This window comes from Capra hircus, chromosome 14 (assembly GCF_001704415.2).
Source record: "Capra hircus breed San Clemente chromosome 14, ASM170441v1, whole genome shotgun sequence".
In the NCBI taxonomy this organism is placed as follows: Eukaryota; Metazoa; Chordata; class Mammalia; order Artiodactyla; family Bovidae; genus Capra; species Capra hircus.
The window spans coordinates 73,312,135-73,337,215 of NC_030821.1; the positions used below are offsets into that span (position 1 = coordinate 73,312,135).

The following is a 25,081-nucleotide window of genomic DNA, read 5'->3' on the forward strand; positions in this document are numbered from 1 at the left end:
GTGCCTTTTACTCGATTTTGTGAACCTAAGACTGGGCTAAAAGTCCATTAAAAAAAAAAAAGACACCATGAGGAGAGTAAGAAGGCAAGCCCAAGAATGGGCCACATTTTATAATCCTGGATCCACCACTCACTTACCAATTTGGCGACCTTGGGCAAATGACCCCATCTCTATGAACCTCGCTATGTTAGGAACAGGAGGAGGATTTATTTGTAGTTATTTTGAAGATTAAAGATAAGGCACAGCATCATACAGCTCAGTGCAGGCGCTTAGTACTCAATAAACCCATCTTTGAGGAAGTCGTCCCAGGACCACAAGGCTTCACTGGGTCTGTGACCTTTTCCCCAGACATGATCCCATCTGGTCCAATGAACAAAACCCTCCTCCCCTCAACCTACTCCCTCCACTAACTCTCTCCACCGCATGAGGAAGGGACCACCCAGGCTGAGAGGGGGTTGAGGGGCCTGTTGTGACCCCTGGCCCCCAGTGTCCTGCCCTGTGGAGGCCTTTCCTCCAAAGCGACAAGCTGTCTGACCTCATGCCCACGTGCAGCCTTTATAGGTGGCTGTTTGGGTCATGGGTGGCCCAATCAGAGGCTGATATAATGGGAATAATGAATTCTGTAAATGATTCAAGAGCACCACAAACAACCTTCCCATAGACGTATCCTGAGCAGACATGAGGTGATCCTTTCTCAGTAACAAAAATGAAAAAGAAAGGCTTTGTGAAAATACTGCAGGAGTTCCTTCTATAAACAATTGTGCTAAGACGTTTCTAATCATCAAGTATAATCATGATGATGACAGTTAGCCTGGAGTCTTGAAAACCAGCTCCAAACCATTGACAATGACTTGGTTTCTAATCGCTGCGATTCCTCATAAATTAGATTCAGATTTTTTACAAGTAGGGATGCTGCTGGGGCTTAATTATGACCATGAAGATTCACAGGAGTCCTAATACCCTTGAATCTCTTTAAGTGATGAGATGGTTAGAGAGCATCACTGATTCAAAATGAATTTTAGCAAACTCCGGGAGATGGTGGAGGACAGTGGAACCTGGAGTGTTGCAGTCCATGGGGTCACAAAGAGTCAGACATGACTTAGCAACTGAACAACAATGATCTGAAATGGAAATTAATAAGCTGGGAAGCATGAGAGTAGCTTCCCAAGGTTTAAAACAGCAACCTGCTTTTCAGAAGGAATTCAGCTCCATACCTGTTGTTTAAACAAACCTCATGTTTGAAAACCTCTACAAAACTTTGACAGTTGTCTTTGAATATAAGAATGCCTGACTGCTTGTATTATGCAAGACATAAATACAGCTCCTGCTCAGGTATTTTTATAGTGATAATTCTGGCGTATACATTTGTATCACAAAGATAGTTTGCCTGGGTCCAAAATAGACTTTGCCATCTGGATGGTACGAGTCTGGAAATCTTGAGAAGGAGAAGGAAAGTTGAAAGAGCTGAGATGTTCATTCCAAGGATGAATTGAGAAGGAATGAGAGCTTTGTTCGAAATGCTCTAAGGACTGTCACCACTTGTGGGGGGCGGGCATTGCTCCGAGGGTCACTAGGGGCAGAGCTAGAATCTTCAGTTGGGAATCGTTAGGCTTTCTGACATTGGGGAATATTGTTGTTCAGTTACTCAGTTGTGTCCAACTCTTTACGACTCCATGGACTGTAGCACAACAGACTTCCCTGTTCTTCACTATCTCTTGGAGCTTACTCAAACTCATGTCCATTGAGTTGATAATGCCATCCAACCATCTCATCCTCTGTCGCCCCCTTCTCCTCCTGCCTTTAATCTTTTCCAGCATCAGGGTCTTTTCCAATGAGTTGGCTCTTCTCATCAGGTGGCCCAAGTCTTGGAGTTTCAGCTTCAGCATCAGTCCTTCCAGTGCATATTCAGGGTTGATTTCCTTTAGGATTGCCTGGTTTGATCTCCTGGCTCTCCAAGGGACTCTCAAGAGTCTTCTCCAACACCACAGTTTGAAAGCATCAGTTCTTGGGCACTCAGCCTTCTTTATGGTCCAACTCTCACATGACTACTAGAAATTCTCCTGAGAGGGTGAGGGTCCTGTAGGGAAGGAAGCTTAAGCCAAGGCAGGAAGATGACCTATGATTGACAGGAGGGCACACATGGGGTCTCTCAGTCTTTGCAGCCCTGAGAGCTCTGGATGCTACGATAGGACAGGGGGGTCATAAAAGAGAGGCAACATGAGCAGAGCGCTCAGCAGCGCTCAGCCTCCCTCCCTCATATTCCTTGTCTGCAAACTGAGGATAAAACTTGTGAGGATTAAATGTGTTGCTATGGGTAAAGCACATAGGCTGGCCTCACAGGAAGCAAGTGCCTGGTCAGTGGTGTAGCTGTCAGTGGTGTAGATGTTGCCGCTTCTATTAGTATCATGGGAAATGGGGACCTAGACATGCACAGATCTGTGCCTGAGCCCTACAAATCAAGAGTTGAAGTTTGGGGAGTAAACGTTCAGGGTATGAATACTTTCTAAACGTTCAGTCACTGTACCTGGTGGGCAGGTGCATTCTAGCCACCAAAAAGACAATGGCGAGAACTCTAAACAAAGCTAAAGATTGGGCGGCGGGGGTGGGCGGGGATGGCACCTCTTGCTTGTCTGCTCTCTGCTGCTGTCCGGCGTGCTTTTCACGGGCTTTGATGTTCGTTGACAGCCTATGATTACTTCGCCCACCTGAAAAGAAAAGCACAGCACAGTCTGTGATACATTCTTTCTGATACATCTTCAAAAATATATACTATATGTTTCCCAAATGCAAAAACACTTAAACTTTCACTATATATTCCATGAAAGACTCTGACTCTAAGCCCCTACATGTGGATGAGAAAGGTACAGTAGTCTCCCCATCCCTGGGGATACATTACAAGACTTCCAGGGCATGCCCGAGACCACAGATAGTAAGATCCCCTGCTGGAGGAAACGGCAACACACTCTAGCACACTCTGGTATTCTTGCCTGGAGAATTCCACGGATGGAGGATCCTGGTGGGCTACAGTCCACAAAGAGTCGGATACAACTGAGTACGCATGCTTACACACAGACATACCAAACCCTACATAGAGTATGTTTGTTTCTTCCTTTATGGATATACCTGTGATGAAGTTCAATTTATAAATTAGGCACAGTGAGATACTAAAAACAATAACTAGTAGTAAAATTGAACAATTATAACAATATATTGTATGTCACACACTTGTAGAAATTTAATACTTTTTCCATCTTAACTAAGCACCTCTCCTGCAAGGCGGCCATAATTTTTGCAGTTTGAGGTACATGAGCAAAACTAGCACAGAGTTCTTCCATTTCATAATTTCATGGACAGAAGATTCGTTCTTACCCTAGATTTTAGCAATCTCAGCATATGGTTTTTTTTTTCTTTCCTTATTAAGTCGGGAACTTTTACCTTTTCACTTAAAGGAAGCACCTGAAAGCTTCTTTTTGGCATATCTGAGCTGCCCGCATCACCAGTCTTGCACTCTGAGACCATTATTACATAAAATAGGTGTGGCCTGAACCCAAGCACAGCTGACCTGATAACCAAGGCAGATACTGACTCAGGAATCAGTGGGATTACTTTTGACATCCTGGGTGGGACGGAGCAGGATGGTGCAAGATTTCATCATGCTGCTCAGAATGGCCCACAATTTTAAACTTATGAATTATTTCTGGAATTTTCCATTTAATATTTTTGGACGGTTGGCCGTGCATAACTGAAACCAAGGACAGGGAAACCTTGGACAAGGGGGGAACTACTTAGACCACAAACTGTAACTATTCATGTTAGTCTTGCAAAGCTACAGGCTACACTTCATTTGCCCAAGGCCAAGCAGGTAGACAGAGTGAATTCATTCATTTAACAAATATTTTCTGAGAGCCAACCCCATGCATGCCAGACACTTTTGGGGGTGTTGCGGACATGGGGGTGACAGAGACACTGCCTTTATGGAGCTCCCAGTGAATGTGCTGTGAATGAAAATGGTCTGAGCTGGAAGCTCACTGGATCTCGCCTCCTTCCACTGTAAAGTGAGGGAATTAGATAAAATCAGTTGCAAGGGACTCCTCTCCATCTGAAAAATTCTGTCGTTCCATTATTTTTTAAACTGAATAAGCTCAGGGCTAAGCATGTTAAGGTCTCAATAAATATGACTGAGTGACTTAATTCAACAAACTTCCAGCAGCGAGCACCCAGACCCACGACCTTCCCTTAGGAAGCTCAGAGACAGAACAGTGTTGTCGGGGGAGGGTGGGGAGAGGAGGAGGCTACCTGCTGGGCACATGCCCACCTGAGCTGGCTGTGTATGTGTTTTATTTAGCCCCCACCTGCCAATCTTCCTATGAGACAGGGATTACTGGCAGGCAGAGAGGGAAAAAAGAAACAAGTCAAAACTCCTCTCCTTGGTCCACTGACCACGGTGGGGGACTTCCGCCCTTCCTTTTCAAGGAAGAGGGAGATCTGGGGTGGGTGTACATTCCTCTCTCCTCCACCTTCACCAGCTCCTTCCCTCGGATGACGGGATGCTTCATTTACTTGCCACATCTCACTGGCGGGCAGGGTCACTCCTCTGAAAGGTGAGCGCCACCAGCCACCCTTTCTCCATCCTGCCTGAGACTTCCTGCCGCACAGCAGTGATCAGATCTGTGCAACTGATGATGAAGGAAAAACACTAGGCTTGGATCCAGCTCCGCTCCCATCTGTTGGCCAGGCGGGCATGCTGGACTAATTATCTGTATTTGGGGAGGCAGTTAGGCACCCCGGGTTAGCCTCAACCCTCAACCAGATTCTCCAATCCAATCTTTACTAGACCTTTGCACTGGTGGGCTGAACACTGAATCAAACTGATAGATAGGGTCGTGTGTTTCCCATCTCACTAGTGATTCTTCGCTGTGTGAGCCACATTGGTCAGAACCCCAGAAAGCCCAGCCCATTGTTCATCGTATGTATGCTTCAACACATGGATGATGGATGAACAAACGAAGCAATGCATCCTAGTCTGGGGGCTGTAGCATCAAACTCAGGGAGGTGAGTGTCCTCAGTGTCCTTGATGGTAATCCCTCTCCTTGTGGTGGTATGACAGTTCAGTTCAGTTCAATCTCTCAGTTGTGTCCGACTCTTTGTGATTGCATGGACTGCAGCATGACAAGCTTCCCTGTCCATCACTAACTCCCAGAGCTTGCTCAAACTCATGTCCATTGAGTCAGTGATGCCATTCAACCATCTCATCCTCTGCTGTCCCCTTCTCCTCCTGCCCGGCACCAGGGTCCTTTCCAATGAGGTGGCTCTTCGCACCAGGTGGCCACAGTATTGGAGCTTCAGCTTTAGTATCCGTCCTTCCAATGAATATTCAGGATTTATTTCCTTTAGGATTGACTAGTTTGATTTCCTTGCAGTCCAAGGGACTCTCAAGAGTATTCTTCAACACTATAGTTCAAAAACATCAATTCTTCGGTGCTCAGTTTATGGTCCAACTCTCACATCCATACATGACTACTGTATGGATAAAACCATAGCTTTGACTAGATGGACCTTTGTTGGCAAAGTAATGTTTTTGCTTTTTAATATGCTGTCTAGGTTGGTCATAGTTTTTCTTACAAAGAGCAAGTGTCTTTTAATTTCATGGTGGTATATAGACCAGTTTTTTTTTTTTGATAGTGTGGTTGTATATTTTTCTATCATATTTTATAAAAATTCAATTTGTGTATGTGTGATTTAGTTCAGCCCCCTTCCCATAGATCTCATGGGAGGGCCTATGTGCAATGAAGAAATAAAAGGAATCTGCTTAAATTCCACCCTCTCATTATATGTATTGAACATCCCACTAGGGAAAACATACCTTTAAGCATCACCGATGGTTTGTGTAATGGGCAGACTTTTTCTGAGACTTCAGAAGGGAGGAAAATAACAACAACAACGAGAGCTGCATGTTCCTAATGCAGGAAATTACAAGGCTGGAAGAGTTTCTTCTGAAACATTTTTTAAAAAGGTATATTCTGCATAGCAAAAACTTGTAGAAGAAAACCATGGAAGAACCAACAACAAAAGCCACCAATGCAATGTTCACTAAATAATTAGATGAAGTGACTTATGCAAAGGTTTGCCCAATGCAGCAGGTTTTTATTATCATCAAATGAGATTTGTTTTGGAGGAAGCTAATCTTAAAATGGTATATTTGTTATGTTTTAAAGTCTATTTCTTGCCAATTTCATTGTTTTCCATTCATTTCTTGCTGGCCCATGATGTATTTTCAAATGTTAATGTGGCAGAGTAGACATGTTTACACTATTTTAATGTGAAAACTTTTTTTTTTATTTTCTCTACTTGAATTAGTGTAATGGATACAAACATTTCCCCTGTGTTCCTGGCCGATTCCTAAAGAAATCGAAATCCTTTTCAGTTTCTACTGATGCCAGTTCTGGTTCCCAGGTGGCCCAGTGGTAAGGAATCCACCCGCCAGTGCACCAGACTTGCAGTTCAACCCCTGGGTCTGGAAGATTCTCCCAGAAAAGGAAAAGGCAACCCACTCCAGTACTCTCGCCTGGGAAAATCCCATGGACAGAGGAGCCTGGCGGGCTCCAGTCCATGGGGTCGTAAAGAGTCGGACACGACTGAAGGAACTGAGCGCACACACACCGGTTTATTAAGCCACATTAATGTCAAATAAGAGGGCAAAGAAAGAGCTGAGGAGACTGAACAGAGATGCTTCCCAGTTGAGGGGAACAGAAGAGGCTGTAGGTGTGGGGGTAATGACAACTGGCACTTCTTCCTGGGATGGGGGGCAGCAGACCCTCCCTCTGAGAGGCAGGGTGGCAGCGTGTGGAGGAGCAGTGCTGCCCGGGAGAACGTCCTCTAATGATGGAGATGCTCCAGGCTGACCCTGGAGTGCTTGAGTACTTGAGATATGATTAGTGTGACCAAGACATTGAAGTGTTCACTTTATTTCATCTTTCAGTTCAGTTCAGTTCAGTCACTCAGTCATGTCCGACTCTTTGCGACCCCATGAATGGCAGCACGCCAGGCCTCCCAGAGTTCACTCAGACTCCCAGAGTTCACTCAAACTCACGTCCATCGAGTCAGTCATGCCATCCAGCCATCTCATCCTCTGTCGTCCCCTTCTCCTCCTGCCCCCAATCCCTCCCAGCATCAGAGTCTTTTCCAATGAGTCAACTCTTCACATGAGGTGGCCAAAGTACTGCAGTTTCAGCTTTAGCATCATTCCTTCCAAAGAAATCCTAGGGCCGATCTCCTTCAGAATGGACTGGTTGGATCTCCTTACAGTCCAAGGGACCCTCAAGAGTCTTCTCCAACACCACAGTTCAAAAGCATCAATTCTTCGGCGCTCAGCCTTCTTCACAGTCCAACTCTCACATCCATTCATGGCTACAGGAAAAACCATAGCCTTGACTAGATGGACCTTTGTTGGCAAAGTAATGTCTCTGCTTTTGAATATACTATCTAGGTTGGTCATAACTTTTCTTCCAAGGAGTAAGCATCTTTTAATTTCATGGCTGCAGTCACCATCTGCAGTGATTTTGGAACCACCCAAAATAAAGTCTGACACTGTTTCCACTGTTTCCCCATCTATTTCCCTTGAAGTGATGGGACCGGATGCCATGATCTTCGTTTTCTGAATGTTGAGCTTTAGACCAACTTTTTCACTCTCCACTTTCACTTTCATCAAGAGGCTTTTTAGCTCTTCTTCACTTTCTGCCATAAGGGTGGTGTCATCTGCATATCTGAGGTTATTGATATTTCTCCCAGCAATCTTGATTCCAGCTTGTGTTTCTTCCAGTCCAGCATTTCTCATGATGTACTCTGCATAGAAGTTAAATAAGCAGGGTGACAATATACAGCCTTGACGTACTCCTTTCCCTATTTGGAACCAGTCTGTTGTTCCATGTCTAGTTCTAACTGTTGCTTCCTGACCTGCATACAGATTTCTCAAGAGGCAGGTCAGATGGTCTGGTATTCCCATCTCTTTCAGAATTTTCCACAGTTTATTGTGATCCACACAGTCAAAGGCTTTGGCATAGTCAATAAAGCAGAAATAGATGTTTTTCTGGAACTCTCTTGCTTTTTCCATGATCGAGCAGATGTTGGCAATTTGATCTCTGGTTCCTCTGCCTTTTCTAAAACCAGCTTGAACATCAGGAAGTTCACGGTTCACGTATTGCTGAAGCCTGGCTTGGAGAATTTTGAGCATTACTTTGCTAGCATGTGAGATGAATGCAGTTGTGCAGTAGTTTGAGCATTCTTTGGCATTGCCTTTCTTTGGGATTGAAATGAAAACTAACCTTTTCCAGTCCTGTGGCCACTGCTGAGTTTTCCAAATTTGCTGGCATATTGAGTGCAGCACTTTCACAGCATCATCTTTCAGGATTTGAAATAGCTCAATAGGAATTCCATCACCTCCACTAGCTTTGTTTGTAGTGATGCTTCCTAAGGCCCACTTGACTTCACATTCCAGGATGTCTGGCTCTAGGTGAGTGATCACACCATCGTGATTATCTGGGTCATGAAGATCTTTTTTGTACAGTTCTTCTGTGTATTCTTGCCACCTCTTCTTAATATCTTCTGCTTCTATTAGGTCCATATCATTTCTGTTCATGTTAATTTCTACTGACCAAGCCAGAGTTAGCCCAAACCCAACTGTGGGCTGCTCGACTCTTCTATAGGAGTGAAGGTCACCTACCCATACCAGTTACCCCTAATTTATCTGTGGGCCTTGACCACATGGCCTTTTCAGTTCTGGAACTCTCTGCTCCTTCCTTGACATGCCTGGGGCCTGGCACTGAGTGTGAGAACCCGGAGCCTATGTTTCAGTCTCTCTGGTCAACGTGGGGTATAAGGTTGCTCCCTTAGCCTGACTCAGGACGACTCCAAAGGACCATGTGAGCCCCAGAGCTCACTGTGGCATCAGCTGGGGCCTCTGACAGGCCAGCATCACCCCTCAGCTTCTCCCTCTTCCCAATCCTGATCCTTCCCTCCCACAGGAGTGGATCCCTAGGCTGCTCCCTAAAAACATTTTGCATGAGAATCTCTGTCTCAGAGTCTGCTTCCTGTGGAGCAGTGGCATCTGAGCACTTAAGAAAACTTTTTTTTCAATTACATCAAATGAAACCAGTGTTAGTTAAAATTCATGAAAATGTCAACTTTAAGAATAAAAGCTTTGGAGCCAAAAGCACAGGTTTTGTATTGCTTTGTGCTATAAACGCACTAATCAGAATGGGAGCATATGCATAATTAGAGTCTTAAAGTACCCCCATTTCTATTGTCCCATAATAATGAGCTCAGACAGAGATTCTCTGTGTTTATGGAAATGCAAATAGCATCACAAATTTGGAACTTTTCTTCATGGGAGTTTTCTGTGTACAGGAATCTCAATGTGTTGCTTATTTTTAAAAGTTATTTTCAGCTCATTTAGTTTCACAGGTTCTTTTAAGTTTAAAAGTTAGGGGGAATTAAGAAATCCGCAGTGAGAAAAATATCAACACCAACACTCATGTTATTACCAACATTCATCTTAACATCAATATTCATATGAATAGCAGGAAAAACTCTTCTGATAAGAGATCTAGTTTTTCTGGGCAGAGGACCGTAGGTTCAGAGGTCCAAGGTACTGAAATAGTACAGTGCGGCTTCTCTATCTGCAGCCCTAGTGCTACTTCCTCTCTAGAAAATGATGCTCATTAACTTCAAGCTTCTTACTCATTTGTACAAAGTGTGTTTAGGGATGACTAATGGAAAAGCTGTAAGAACCAAAATATGTCTAATAAATTACATAATGTGGGCCAACTGGCTTCCTGAATCCGCAGAGGGAAATGTAATCAACAGCTTGAAAATTCAATTGTGGGACAAGCACAAAGGTACAGATTAACATTTTAATAGTGTTATATATTTTTTTAAAAAACGATTTTTGATACGGATCATTCTTTTAACGTCTTTATGAATTTGTCATAGTACTTCTTCTGTTTCATGTCTTGGTTTTTTGGCTGCCAGGCATGTGGGATCGTAGCTTCCCGACCAAGGATCAAACCTTCACCACTGCATTGGAAGGCCAAGTCTTGACCACTGGACCAACAGGAAAGTCCCAATAGTGTTACACCATTAACCTCATGTGCGCGTGCTAAGCCACTTCAGCCATGTCCGACTCTGTGTGACCCCATGGACGGTAGCCCGCCAGGGTCCTCTGTCCATGGCATTTCCCAGGCAAGACTACTGGAGTGGCTTGCCATTTTCTTCTCCAGGGGATCTTCCCCACCCAGGGATCAAAACTGCGTCTCCTGTAGGTGAATTCTTTACCACTGAGCCACCAGGGAGAACTTGTATTTTATATAATGTACAGTCTAATAAATATAGTTAAATCTTTATTTTATACTATTTTTGTTACTACAGAATAAACTTTGTTCCATTAAATGCTTTTGTGCTTTAAATTTTATCATATCCACTATTAATTTTGTCATAACCACTCTAATTTTGCTAGATTTCAGCTAATACAGCTTCATTCATTCCTTTCTTTATATATTTCCTGTCTTTTAGAGTCTTATCAACAAGATAGAAGAACCAATTTTACAACCATTAACTTCCCTACAGATTTTCTGCATTTAACGTTTCCTTCCTCATGCTTTCTGATTCCATGTAACTGTATTGACTTTTGTTTGCACTTAACTTCTGTAATGCTTTGTAATTTACATATTTTTATTTAATTCTATGCAACTTCCCTAAAAACATTTTATATTAAATATCAACATGAATAAACTAATACATATATTGGGGGGTTGTGAAATAAAAAGTATCTATTAGTAGGCTCTCCCTATTCATACTTTTCCTCTTTTCATGTTTTAATCTAATCTTTATAAATCAAATAATTGTCCTTTTTGTATCACCTACACCACTTCTTTCAAGGCAATAATGACTTTTTGAATCCTTCTGAAACATTTTACTCAAAATAATTAAAGCTACTTCTGTAAGATTATGGACTTTGAGAACAATACCTTAGAGAGACGACTGTGTCTCCGGACTGACCCGTGGGTGAAGGACGGTAATGGGCACAGGGGAACGGGCCCCACTGCGCTGTCATTACGTCCTCAGCTCAGCGTGACACAGCAGGAAGACAGCACCCTCGGTCCTCACTCTGCCAGATGTCCCTGAGGTATCTGATCAGCACACTTCTCCCTTCTTCTCTGCATCTCCAAGACTCTACCCGAGGCGCCTAGCGCACAGTGCATGTGTGCTCAGTCGCGCAGCCGTGTCCGACTCTTTGAGACTCCATGGACTGTAGCCCTCCAGGCTCCTCTGTCCATGGGATTCTCCAGGCAAGAATACTGGAGTGGGTTGCATTTCCTCCTCCAGGGGATCCTCCTGACCCAGGGATCCCTGCGTTTCCTGCATTGGCAGGCGGGTTCTTTACCACTGAGCCACCTGGAGGTACTCATTAACACATACAGAATATTTGAATAAGTGATGGATGGCAACAGGTTAGAACTAAGAGCAAAGACTCCTGGAGCTGCTTCTTCCTGCCTATTCTATCTACAAATGAGGAAGAGGCAGGGGTATTATGGGCTGCAGCTTCTTGCATGCTGGCTCCTGTTGCGCTGGGTCCAAAAGTGAAGGAGAGATTTAGGGAACCATAGAAGACTCCCATAGTTATGACTATGACAGTTGTCTCTGAGTTAGTAACATCATTTCAAGTTTAAGCAGAAGAATGAGAAGCTAAGTTACTTAACAAGTGTCTGAGCTTGTTTGCAACTGGGACTTAGAAACTGAGGCAAAGGGCCGGTCTGGGTCAGTGGCTTCAACAAGGAGGAAACTGGAAGAAGGGCCTCTCATTTATTTTTCGCTCCACAGCAATTTGCGCTGTACTTTATCCATCTTGCTGTTTAGTCACTAAGTCGTGTCCGACTCTGTGACCCCATGGACTTCGATCCCTGGGTAGGGAAGATCCCTTGGAGAAGGAAATGGCAACCCACTCCAGTATCCTTGCCTGGGAAATCCTATGGACAGAGGAGCCTGGTGGCCTGGCTTTATACTAAGTGCTTATAATAAATCTTTGATAAAGTGAATAAATATTTTAATTGATTCATTAAAAATTCATTGTCTAAACTTTTTCAGAATTTTGCAGAACGTTTTCCATTTCTGAGTTCTAGCACCTTATTTCCACATTGTGGCAAGCCAAACATGCTAAATAATTCCCTCATCCGATATTAATAACTTCCATATAATTTATTTATGGGTGCAGTATGTTTTTCCTCCGCTATCATTTTGCTTCAGTACACACATTTAACATCTTCACCCATGCCTCATAAGTAGTTTCTAAAAATGACTCTACTTTTTTTTCTTTATAAAACTTCCAAACTGTCTATGCCCATTAGATACCAACCTGCCTTGACATAAGGCAGTTGTTTGATTTGGGGGTTGAGCCAGTTACTGGGTGAGGTCCCTCACAATTGAAACAGATTATTATCTAGCAAAACATATCTCAACTGTAGAAGAAATGGACACCTGTATATTGTTCACTTTCTTATATATTTCTGGCATTTATGTTAATCAATTATTTATAATATTGATGTTGAACATTTAAATATGCAAAGTTCAAATTCCTAGCAAGGAATATTCTTAATATAAAACTTCAGGATCAATAAGACATTTTTATTTTCCTCTGGCATTACAGGAAGTTAATATATATACCCAGATTTACTGTTGACATTTTAACAACTTCATGATTTGTTAACTGTGTTCTGATGGACTTCACTAAGAAAGGCACATAATTCACTGAGCCCATTAAAAAAAGACTCCTTTAAAGAATACAAGCTACTTCTTTTTCTCTTAAAAAGGTCATTAATCCTAATCAGAAAATATATAAATTACCATTGGCACATTATACTAAAATCTTTGAACAGATAAAAATGCCTGTATAAGTCAACTATTTTGACATACCTTCTATCTTAAATAAAGATAACTGGCAGCAAAGAAAATTTAGATTTTTGAAAAACTGATCGGAAAAATAGGAAGGATAAGAATATTGACTTTGATTCCAAAGATACCCAAGCTGTCTGAGGAAAAATTTTAAGGGTATAATTACTGATATTTATATGTACAATCAATACTGACAGTTGCACACAGTTTCATGGCTTTGAAATAAAAGGAGAACAAATCTAAATATCAAACAGTTCCTTCAAAATTCTTTCCTACTTGAAAAGAGCAATCTTATCTGACAGTTCCCCATAGAGGATCATCCACACACACAACCTAAAATTGAAAATGATATTTTATTAGGTTAGGACAAACATCGAGAATGATAACGGCGTTTTGAAAGAAAAGAAAATATCCTTTTGTAATGTTACTAGACGTCGTCTCAGTGGGAAATATCCTACATTTACTTGGACAAGTTCAAGATTATTCTTGTTTGTTCTGGGCCAGTGATAGTTCAGAAGTGCTGGCGAGTTTACATCACCCCACTCCCCACCTCCCACAACAGGGAACAGCCATCAACCAGACATTCTCAGGGGTTGGTTACTACTGTCCCAGTTCCATCACCCCTTAGGTAGAGTTATTCTGAAGTATGTGTTTTTCGGTCTTCTCAGGGGGGCTCAGTGGTGAAAGAATACACCTGCCAACACAGGAGATTCGGGTTTGATCACCTGGGGAAGGAAATGGCAACTCACTCGAGCTTTCTTGCCTGGGAAATCCCATGGACAGAGGAGCCTGGTGGGTTACAGTCCATGGCGTCACATAGAGTCACACATGACTGAGCAACTAACTCTTACACTTTCACAGAGCACGTGGGCTTCCTTGGCAGCTCAGTGGTAAAGAATGCCCCTGCCAGGGCAGGAGATGCAGAAGACAAGGGTTCGATCCCTGGGTTGGGAAGATCTCCTGGAAAAGGAAATGGCAATCCATTCTAGAATTCTTGCCTGGGAAATCCCATGGACAGAGGAGCCTGGTGGGCTACAGTCCACAGGGCTGCAAAGAGTTGGACATGGCTCAAGAGACTCAACAAGAACGTGTTCTGCACAGTCTCCCAGAGCTTCCCCACTGGGGTTGCTGGCACTTCTCTTGGTTGCCTCCCTCCCCTACTTCCTGATCAGCATGCTCTTACTTCTCAAATAAACCACTGTACTGATATCTCTCAGGTAGGTTCCACTTTCAGGGAGGCCACAAATTTTAAAAAGTGTTTTACAGGTCAAATGTGAGTCTGTGTCTCACAATTTAATAGACAGCAAGGAGATCAAACCAGTCAATCCTAAAGGAAATCAACCCTGAATATTCACTGGAAGAACTGATGCTGAAGCTGAAGCTCCAATACTTTGGCTACCTGATGCGAACAGCTGTCTCATTAGAAAAGACCCTGATGCTGGGGAAGATTGAAGGCAGGAAGAGAAGGGGATGACAGAGGATGAGATGGTCGGAGGGTATCACCAACTCAATGGACAAGAGTTTGAGCAAACTCCGGGAGACGGTGAAGGACAGGGAAGCCTGGGATGCTGCACTCCATAGGGCTGCAAAGAGTTCGATATAACTTAGCAACTGAACAGCAATAACTTTGGGACTCTCAGGTTTCCCTTAAGGAGGAAGAGTAGGAAACTGGTGTAGTCAGATTCCAAAACACCAACTAACTTACTACTGGGATCCCGCTCAAGTCTCTGTGAACACCTCATTTAATTTTCAGTGTGGGCTGAATACTTACTTGAAAAAAAAAATCTACCTACTACCTATCTACCTATAATTTGAGTCTATAGATGATGTTAACGTCTAGATGCCTGGGTTTTGCCAGGCATGTGTGGATGGTACTCACTACTGTCACTCAAGTTCACAGCCCAGTTTGGGGGCCATTTCGATAGCTGTTTAGACAGGCTGAGACTTTCTCAGGCCTGGCTGGCTTCTCACTCACCTTCCTCTGGGTTACGGTCCTTTGGAGTCACATCTCAAAATGCACATGGCTTCCTAGAGCCCACCTAGCCTGGCTTCCCTGCTAGGCTCTGACTTTGGCTTTTTTCTTCTCATCCCTGTGTGGTCACTGAAAGCATGGTTTATTCTCTCAGTCTTTCCTTCGATCAGTGGGCAGTAACTGCTCATTATCTCATCACTGCCAAGATGTTTTTAAAATATGTAGTCTATATTCCTAAATTTTCTTTAGTGTGACTGTCACTCCTAATGACGTACTTGGCAACTAGCAGATGGTGGAGCTCTAGAGATGTTACTGACAGTCATGAGACTATGTAGAGAGTGAGTGTAGAGAAGAGAAGTGAGGTTCCAGGACTGATGATGGATATGCCAACTTTCAGAGGCCTGGGCAGGAGAAAGAACCAGCAAAGAAGCATCCAGTGGCAGAGACCATCCAGTGAGCAGGACCTAAGAAGAGAACCCAATCAAAGTGGTGTGTCTAATGCCAATGGAACACCTGTTTAAAAATGGAGGGGCTGATTAATGGTATAAAAACCTCTTGAAAGGTCAGAGAAGAAGAGGAAGGGGGCTGACTGCTGGATCTAGTCATATAGATCCTGCTGCTGCTGCTGCTAAGTTGCTTCAGTCATGTCCAACTCTGCACGACCCCATAAATGGCAGTCCACCAGACTCTACCGTCCCTGGGATTCTCCAGGCAAGAACACTGGAGTGGGTTGCCATTTCCTTCTCCAATGCATGAAAGTGAAAAGTGAAAGTGAAGTCTCTCAGTCGTGTCTGAATCTTAGTGACCCCATGGACTGCAGCCTACCAGGTTCCTCCATCCATGGGATTTTCCAGGCAAGAGTACTGTAGTGGAGTGCCATTGCCTTCTCCATAGAGAGGACTAGAGACCTCAAAAAGAGATGTTTCATGGATGGGGGTGGGGAAACTGGAGAAGAGATGAATACCTCATTAGGGTTAGTTTTAGAAATTGTAAGAAAAGAATTGGAACAGAAAATATAGATGTCTTCTTTCAGAGTTTTGCTGTGAATCAGGTCAGAACAGTTAAGTAGAGGGGAATGTTTTTATTTTGTACTGTTTTATTTTGGAGAAGGGAGACATTTTAGCATGTTTTCTAATATAAGTTGTGTGTGGAGAAAATTCAGTGAAGATGCAGAAGAGAGAATTGTCAGAATGGAAAAATAGCCTTTCACAGGCAAGTGGAAATAGGAGCTAACACATATCTGGAGAGTTCAGATAGAACACAGAGAGTTCATTCATAGGATAAGGATGGCCAAGGAGGCCAAGTGGGGAAAGATATGATGTTTGGAGTATGTGGAAATCATCCTTTGATGCTTCTATTTTTCCAGCACTGCAAGTTTTTAGGAATGAGCTGAGGAAGAGAAAGAATGTTCTACAAAAGTAGAAATATGAATGGAACAGAAAAACCCAGCAAGATGACCAAGTGGCCCTCACTCTAGACCATCTTGAAATTAACATTCAAAGAGTAAAACTGAGTTTATGTTGGGCATATCACAAGCATATTCGAGTAGAGATAAAGTACTGAGAAACATGTTCAAATAATAAGGGAAAGGGCATCTGAGACTGTTTTCTAGAATCATGGTCTGTAATATTGACCTCTAATATGTGACCTTTGTCTCCTGTGCTCAATAAAGCAGAATCAAGTGGGATGTTCACCGAATGAAGCTGTAAATATATTTTGTTGTTCAGTTCAGATGGCACCTTCTTTAATCTCAGTTAATTATTCTGAAAGAACACCCAAAGGAAATCAGGAAGCATATTCTTGGAGTGCTCCTGGAACTTGTCAGTTGAGAATCTAGATGGGAGTTTAATTGAATGACTATGCATGTTTCCCTGTGAATGCAAAATCTCAGTTAAATCTTGTTAAACTGGCCTGGAATGAGATTATGAGCCAGGTACTCCCAGGCTGATGACCATAAGACTGTTTATGGACATACCAGTGAGTCTAACCACACATTTAAGAAAATATATCAAAGGACAAGCATAAACTCTCAGAAAACCTGACAGGGAATAATTCTACTCAGAACAGAAACTAAAATCGTACATACAGTGAGAGTGAAAGTCACTCAGTCATGTCCGACTCTTTGCTGGATTCTCCAGGCTGGAGTACTGGAGTGGGTAGCCGTTCCCCTCTCAAGGAGATCTTCCCAACCCAGGGATTGAACCCAGGTCTCCCACACTGCAGGCAGATTCTTTACCAGGTGAGCCACCAGGGAAGCCCACGAATACTGGAGTGGGTAACCTATCCCTTCTCCAGCAGATCTTCCCGACCCATGAATTGAACGGGATCTCCTGCCTTGCAGGCAGATTCTCTACCAGCTGAGCTATCAGGGTAATGGATAACACTAATTAACAGTAACATGAGTGCAGGGTGTATTATGCCCAAAGTGGTCACCTAGGTGTTTTACATATGCATTTATATAATCCTCAATACAACCTTTTGAGGTGTGACTGATCATTAATATCATTGGATGGACAAGGAATCTAAGGCACAGAGGGATAAATAATTTGCTCAAGATCATGCAGCTGTTGAGTAGAAGTATCAAGATTTAACCCAGGTTCTCTGGCTCCAGAGACCATCTGTTTTCACTGTCTCTAAATGGTAACAGCAATAAAAATTCAAATGGCATTCTTGGAGGCAGAATTGGATGAAATTATTTGAAACTTAACCTGGAATAACACACATAGAAAAATAATGAGGAAATGATTGAGGAGCGGGAAGAGTAATTTGGGGAGATTCTTGTTGTAAATATTAAAATGTATTTTAAAGTTGCATTTAATGTATTTACTTGCTCAGTAAAAATGTATTGACCACCTACTCTTTGTCTGGCTCAGTTCTAGGTACCAGTGACACAGTAGTAATAAGAGCAGACAAAAGTCCCTATTCTCATGAAGCTTAAATTTTTGTTGATGGAGACAGACAAAGAAAGAAACATTTAAAACTACATGACTGTCCAGTGGTGATACATTCTTATGAAGAAAAATACAGCAGAAACAGGATAGAGAAACTGAGGTAGGGAAGGGGAAGCCTGCTAAACATTGGGATCAGGAAAGAACTCATGGTGAAACAACACTTGAAAAAAAAAAAAAAAACCCAAAGAAGGGAGAGAGCAGACTGTGAGGATACCTGGGAGACTGGCATTCTAGCAGAGAGAACAGCAAGTACTAAGGACCGGGGTAGGAGGATGCTTGCCGTATTTGTGAAATGGCAAGGAGGCCAAGGTGGCTGGAATGATGAGAGGGCGAGGCGACAGAAGATAATGTCAGAGGGACCGTGGCAGGAGAAGATTCTTGGGGCGATCTTGTTTTTAACTCTGACTAGAAAACATGACTTGGTCTGATGTACACACACTGTGAAATGATCATTTGGCTGCTGTGTTGAGAAAAGGATTAGCAACTCTTCCCCAAAGAAGAATAGTGGATTTCTGGTAAACGGATGACACCTTGGGTCCATGTTTCTTGAATGGATATACCTAATGGAATAAATGGAGACAGGCACAGGAGACGGACATTCTTTACACGGACCCCCAAAGCTAAGACTAAGGAATAAAACAGTGCTGGAAATGAGCAGGAAATGCCACTGACCCGTGGAGCAGGACTGAGAAGAGCCTCATGAGACGCGGAATGCTTCCTCCTCCTCTATTACCTGGGCAGTTGACCTCCTATTCTCTAAGGTCACTTTCTTTCTTTCTTTTTAATTTTATTTATCTTTGGCTGTGCTGGGCCTTCACTGCTGCTCAGGCTTTCTCTAGTTGCGGCGAGTGGGGGCTACTCTTCACTGCGGTGCATGGGCTTCTCATCGCGGTGGCCTCTCCTGTTTTGGAGCACGGGCTCTAGGTACTCAGGCTTCAGCAGTTGTAGCTCTCGGGCTGGAGAGTATGGGCTCAGCTGTGGCCCACAGGTTTAGCTGCCCCGCAGCATGTGGAATCCTCCCAGACCAGGGATCGGACCCATGTCCCCTGTACTGGCAGGCGGATTCCTAACCCCTGGACCACCAGGGGAGGCCCCTAATGCCACTTTCTGAGAAAGCCAGAGTACTTTTTCATCCACAACCCCAGCCAACTCTTCCAGCTAAGGTATCAACCCTTGAAATCATAGTGGAGGAGATGGCCTTCCGGGAGGTGCGGGACCCACAAGTTAAGTTATAATGATGGCCAGTGGAGATGGGAACTCTGCAGGGAATGGTAGGGATTGTGATCTCTGGGTATTATACCAACCCACAGATACAGACTCGGTACCAGATGTTGGGAAGCAGCTGGTATCATGGAGCTAGCACGAGATAAGAGCCTTTGGGTGTGGTGCTGAGTTGGGAGAACCCACCAGCAGGTCAGCAAGGGAATATTCAGCCATGACCCCTGTGACAAAGAACAGATGTGAAACTTGCCTGCTCATCAGCACCCAGTCTGTACAGACCCAGCCTCATTCAGGGGCAGGAAAGGGAAAAAGATCCATTTGACATCTTTGACAAAATGCTGAGTGAAGCGGCTAATGAGAAATAGTTGAGCAGTTTACGGGTTCCATTACAAATTTTGGGTCCTTGAAAAAATGTATACAAAGTTCATTGCTGCATCTCCACAAACACAGTTGGCGTCGTCCCATCACAGACATCATCAAATAGATGAGCTCTTCACAAATAATCTTTACAAAGACTATCACAAAGAAGGAACAACTAAACAGCAAATTTGATCTTCTTTTCATCAATTTACAGTATCCAAGTATTATAAACTACCAAGGTCAATTTTAGGTATTTCCTGAAGTACTGAGTTATCACTTAACATATTGACAACACTGTTTCCTATGAATGAATCAAAAGTATACCTAAGTGTCTACTTGATTTTTATGCTTTAAAACTCTAAGAATATGCCTCAGTCATTATAATGCGGGTCAGACCGACAATTCCTAGACACACAAGATGGTTCAGTGGGTCAAACTTCAGGACTTCAACTATTTAAATCAATAGGAATGATGAAGATGCTAATTGTTACTAATACTTATTTTCAATAGTAACCATAAGTGAAGCTAGAATTTTTATTTTTAACTTTCGATGATTTTTTTTAAGAAAAAAGCTTTTATTCTTTGAGTTTAATAGTCCTTGCAAATACCTAACTCATAAATGAAAAACAACTAATTCTGGGCAAGTAAGTATTCTCCAAAGGTTGATTTTATCGACTAGCTACCTGTTAGGGGGAATAATGACAGAGGTATATAAAAGAAATTCTAAAAGGCAATAATTATTAATTAATAATTTAATAACAATTTCAAAGGACTAATGAAAGGGATAGCTTGACATCAATGCTACTTTAACATAGTAGTCTAAAATCTTCTTTTTAAGTCTTTACTGAATTTGTTACAACACTGCTTCTGTTTTTTGTTTGTTTTATTTTTTCTTTTTTCGTTTTGGATTTTTGGCCAAGAGGCATGTGAGATCTCAGCTCCCCAACCAGGGATCATACCCACACTCCCTGCATTGGAAGGCCAAGTCTCAACAACTAGACCACTGGGGAAGTCCCTAAAGTCTTAAAAAGTATATATCTCAAAGGGAAAAAAATGCTACTCAGTTAATTACTGAGAAAAAAAGAAACCTTCTGATTCTTTCTGTATAAATTATCCATCTTCAACTAAGCACTTCTAGAATGCTTTTTCTCCAATAAGCCATTTTTTATGCTTTGCATATATACTTAACATGAAAAATTTAAACTGATATAAAAACAGAAAGGATAATGGAAATAGAATGCTGCATTTATTTAAAAGATTCATGGGAAAAGAGCACAGAGGTCGTCTGATCAATGGCCTGGCACCCTGTAAAAGGTCCACAAATTGCACATCTTGAATTTTTTTTAGGAAACCAGCGATTACCTTTTAATCTGTGGCTTCTCACAATGGAAATTTCAAAAAAAAAAAAAACAAAAACAAAAAACACAAAAGAAAGAACAGTGCTGATCACAGTGTCATTCAAATGTCTCTGTCGAAACACCAAAGTAATTGAGTTATCTCTTAGATTTCCCTATAGGATATTCTAATCAGCACGGAAGCGTTTCCTTCATTTGTTGTTGTCAACAAGGACAATGAGATTCTTATAGTCGTGTTTGTTGTCTTATTGCTTGACAACAAATTGTATTTGCTGTTTTATGGCCTCAGAGTAAAAATACATAATTGATTACTCAGAATCAATCTGTTACAAAACTGGCTTTGGGATAATGAAGGATTAGTAAATCATTACAGAAATCTTATTGGCTAATCAAGTTTATAATCTCTGTGCCCCCCAGGTCCCTTTTCTTCCTCAAAAGAACCTCCTCTTCCCCCTTTGAAACCTGAGTGACTGGGGCAAAGCTGACCCCACCCTCAGCTCAAGGCATAAGACTGTTGTTGTTCAGCAGCTAAGTAGTGTCCAGCTCTTTTGTGACCCCATGGACTATAGCCTGCCAGGCTCTTCTGTCCATGGGGTTTCCCAAGCAAGAATACTGGAGTGGGTTGCCATTTTCTTCTCCAGGGGATCCTCCCGACCCAGGGATCGAATCTATGTCTCCTGCATTGCCAGGCGGATTCTTTGCCACTGAGCCACCAGGAAAGCCCATGGCATGAGATGATAGTAACCAAACATCAAATAATAGGAATGAAGAAAAGATGACCATCTCTTTGACCAGAGATGTTCCACTGTCCACAGTCAAGCTCATCAAGATTTGTTGGACTCTTCAGCTAAACTGACCAAATCAGCGAAGCGGAGTTTTTATTCCATGGTGATAGGAGAGGGCCTTTCTCTGTGTCTTTCTCTGATTCTCTATCTTTAAGCAAGGTAAGAGCAAGAAATCAAGTCACCTTAGTTACTGCTAGTGCTCACGTCAGGAAGGAAGCTGGCTTAAGGACAAAACTACATCAGAAAGGGTCTTAACATTCCCTTGCCTGAACCCTCTCTACCTTCCATAGGTAGGAATGCTTCTTTATGGTGAAAGCCAGTTTTGTTTGGGGTTTCCTGTAGCTTGCAGCATGAAACATCCTAACTCATTCACAGAGTCTGTATTGAGGAATCCACACTTTCTGTACAGACAAATGATTTTTTTTTTTAAGTTTAATTTCCTTAAGTTCTTTCAGGGTTGTCATCTGTCCCTGTTAAGCCTGTTCTGGCTTCTAAAGAGCTTCTGCCTCAGACATTCAGCTCTGAGATCAAGGTTAAGGAGTCTGAAAGCCAGGCGAGGGGAAGCTGTCAGTGTTCAGAAGTCAGCCATATCTAAAGGACACGTACTTTTGCTCTCTATGTCTGTGAGTCTATTTCTGTTTTGCATATAGATTCCTTTACATTTTTTTCAAGACTCTATATGTAAGTGATATATAGTATTTGTTTTTCTCTATCAGACATTTAGCAGAAGAGGGAGGAGGAAGGACAAATTAGGAGGATATCATTAACAGATACAAACTACTATCCATTAAATAGACAAGCAACAGGGATTTACTATAAAGCAGAGTTATATTCATCATTTTGTAGAACCTATAATGGAAAGTAATTTGCAAAAACAAAAACAAAAACAAAACCTGAATCAATGCTGTACACCTGAAACTAGTACAATATTATAAAGCAACTATACTTCAAATTTTAAAAACTGGAAAAAAAATACATATACAACACTTTTCCTCTCAAATAAAAGACAGAAAAGAGTTTTAGTTAAAATACTATCTAGTCTGTTTCATAAAAATAATACAAAAAACAATAATGACATCAACATTCACCGAGCGCTCACAGTGCTATGAATTTTCTGTGTATTATCTTTCTTTGTTGTCGTTATTCAGTCACTAAGTCATGTCTGACTCTGTGATTCTATGGACTGCAGCACGCCAGGCTCCTCTGTCCTCCGTTGTCTCCGAGAGTTTGCTCAAATTCATGTCCGTTGAGTTGGTGATGCTATCTAACCAGCTCATCCTCTGCTGCCCCTTTCTCCTTTTGCCTTCAATCCTTCCTAGGGTCATTATCTTTCTTAAGAGCAATGTTAGGAAACAGAGGCCCAGCGTTAGGTTAATAAGTGGCCCAAAGTCACAAAACCAGTAAGCTCAATATTTGGAATTCAATCACATTTTTTTTTTTAATTTTTAGGGGCCCAAGGCCTATGTTAGGTAGGCCAATACATATCCTCTCAAAGTTATCTGTAAGGAAAGCACTGATTGCCGTGTGACAGACACGCTCAGTGGATCCTGTGATCCATACCCTCCAACTCTATCCCCACTCTAGGCTGAGAGGCAGAAGAAGCCTGCAGAGACAAGAACTGCTGGCAGGAGGAGTCACCTGACCTTTGTTCTCCTACCTGACCTGGAGTGAGAAGATTTTCTGGCTCTCTCAGCCAAAAGGACCTTGATCAGAAGTCATCAGGAGCCCTAGTAGGTCAGGTTCCTTCAGGAACAACCATATCCAGACTTGAGATGGATCAAAATGGCGCTGCCTACCTTGGGCATGCAGACAACCAGGTGCCCTGTGGTCTGAGATCTTTTAGCAAAACTGCTGTCAGGTCTGACTTCTGCAGGGAGGACGAGCTGAAATGGCTGAGAGTAAACAGGAAGTACGGACAATGAGTGTATATTATACGAGGAAGTTCCTTTAAGAGGTATTTTTGTTACATAGCTAAAATTCACCAATTGTTAAAAAAAGTCTAATTAGACTTATTATGAAAAAAATAATATATGGGGCTATACTCCATAGGTACAAACTATTTTACCAATTTTAATGAGTGGTTTACAGAACAATTATCAGTCATAAATCATGATTGGTCCAATCATGATAACATGGCTGATAAAGCATTTATAGATAAAACATCCTATCATAAAATCTCAACATATTTCCATTTTTAAAGTCTTTAGGCTATCTCACATGAATACTTAGAACTGGCAAAACATACTATTTCAAAAAATGATAAAATTACAGTAGGAAAAGCTACCGACTTCAGTATTCTGGCCTGGAGAATTCCAAGGACTGTATAGTCCGTGAGGTCACAGAGAGTTGGACACAACTGAGTGACTTTCACTTTCATGAATGAAACCATTAACAATTTTAAATGTGTATAATATTGAAATTTAATTTCAAGCACAGGCTACCCATATAGACCATCTTATCAGGTCTGGGAAAATGTTAACTAAATAGATACAGGTTAAAAATACTAATTTTACAAAGGTACACCCTGGTCAGCAACCGTTTCTGCGTAATACCTCTCCTGTTGTAAAATCGTGTGTCTAAAAAAATAGCACTGAGTTCCTCTTTTTCTATTTTAAAATGGCTTAAAAATTGTTTTGAGGCGAGTTAGTTAGGTTTTAGGCTGGGTTCTGCAATAGTAACAGCCTACAGGGTCACGCTTACCTTTCCCTTGACCATCACTCGCACGTAAGTTGGCTGTACATCAACATCGATTAAAGAGGTGTCCATATACCTTCAAAATTCAACAATCAAGTCTTGTAATTTTTCAAAGACATTAAGTTTAAAGAAGAGCAAATATAAAGTTGCACTTATGGGGCCATTTTAACTGAAGAAAGTTCACAGTTTCCATGATACACAGGTCTTAGAATATCCATCTTAAATTAATCCCCAGATCTCACAGGAAATCCAATATATCAGCATTTTCATTTTTAGACCCACAAGTACACTTGGCATTGATTGCCCCTCACCCCAAAATATCTGAGGCCTGAAATACCAGAGGTTGGCAGAAAATGGCTTGCCATGCTCTTTCATGAATATTTTATTTTAAGCCCCTAAAACCGATGTGAATAGCCAGGGATGCTGAATCCACTAAGCTCCTGCTTCCTTGGGGCTCTGTTCTGTTCTATTTCCACAGCAGTTGTGCGGCTGTCCTTACACGACCATCATGGAAGGCTGGTTCAGCTTCTCCCCCACTAGGAATGTCCTGCCCAGAAAGCCCAGCACCCCAGCTCCTCCCTCATCCATGACAGTGACCCCATCGTTTTCGACTCCACAAGAGGGGAAAGGTTCAGAATCCATACCGCTCTTTCAAATGAGAAGTTTGGCCAAATGGTTATTTTTATACATGTCAAAATACTGATTGGGAATGTTTGAAAACATGGCAATGACTCAAAACTCACAAACATTAAGTGAGGCAGGTAGGACAGATGCAGGGTGGCGGGCGCAGACTCTGACCAC

At 42.3% G+C, this 25,081-nt stretch overlaps 1 protein-coding gene across 1 annotated transcript in view; it reads right to left on the minus strand.

Annotated features, from left to right (window-relative positions):
- Positions 1-25,081, minus strand: part of LRRC6 (leucine rich repeat containing 6) — a 73,305-nt gene that overhangs the window by 3,476 nt on the left and 44,748 nt on the right. The window contains exons 9-11 of the mRNA XM_005688841.3: positions 24,287-24,356; positions 23,383-23,478; positions 2,620-2,705 (exon numbers count right to left, since the gene is read on the minus strand). Coding sequence (XP_005688898.2) covers positions 2,620-2,705; positions 23,383-23,478; positions 24,287-24,356 — 252 coding nt within the window. The remainder of the gene's footprint in view (positions 1-2,619; positions 2,706-23,382; positions 23,479-24,286; positions 24,357-25,081) is intronic.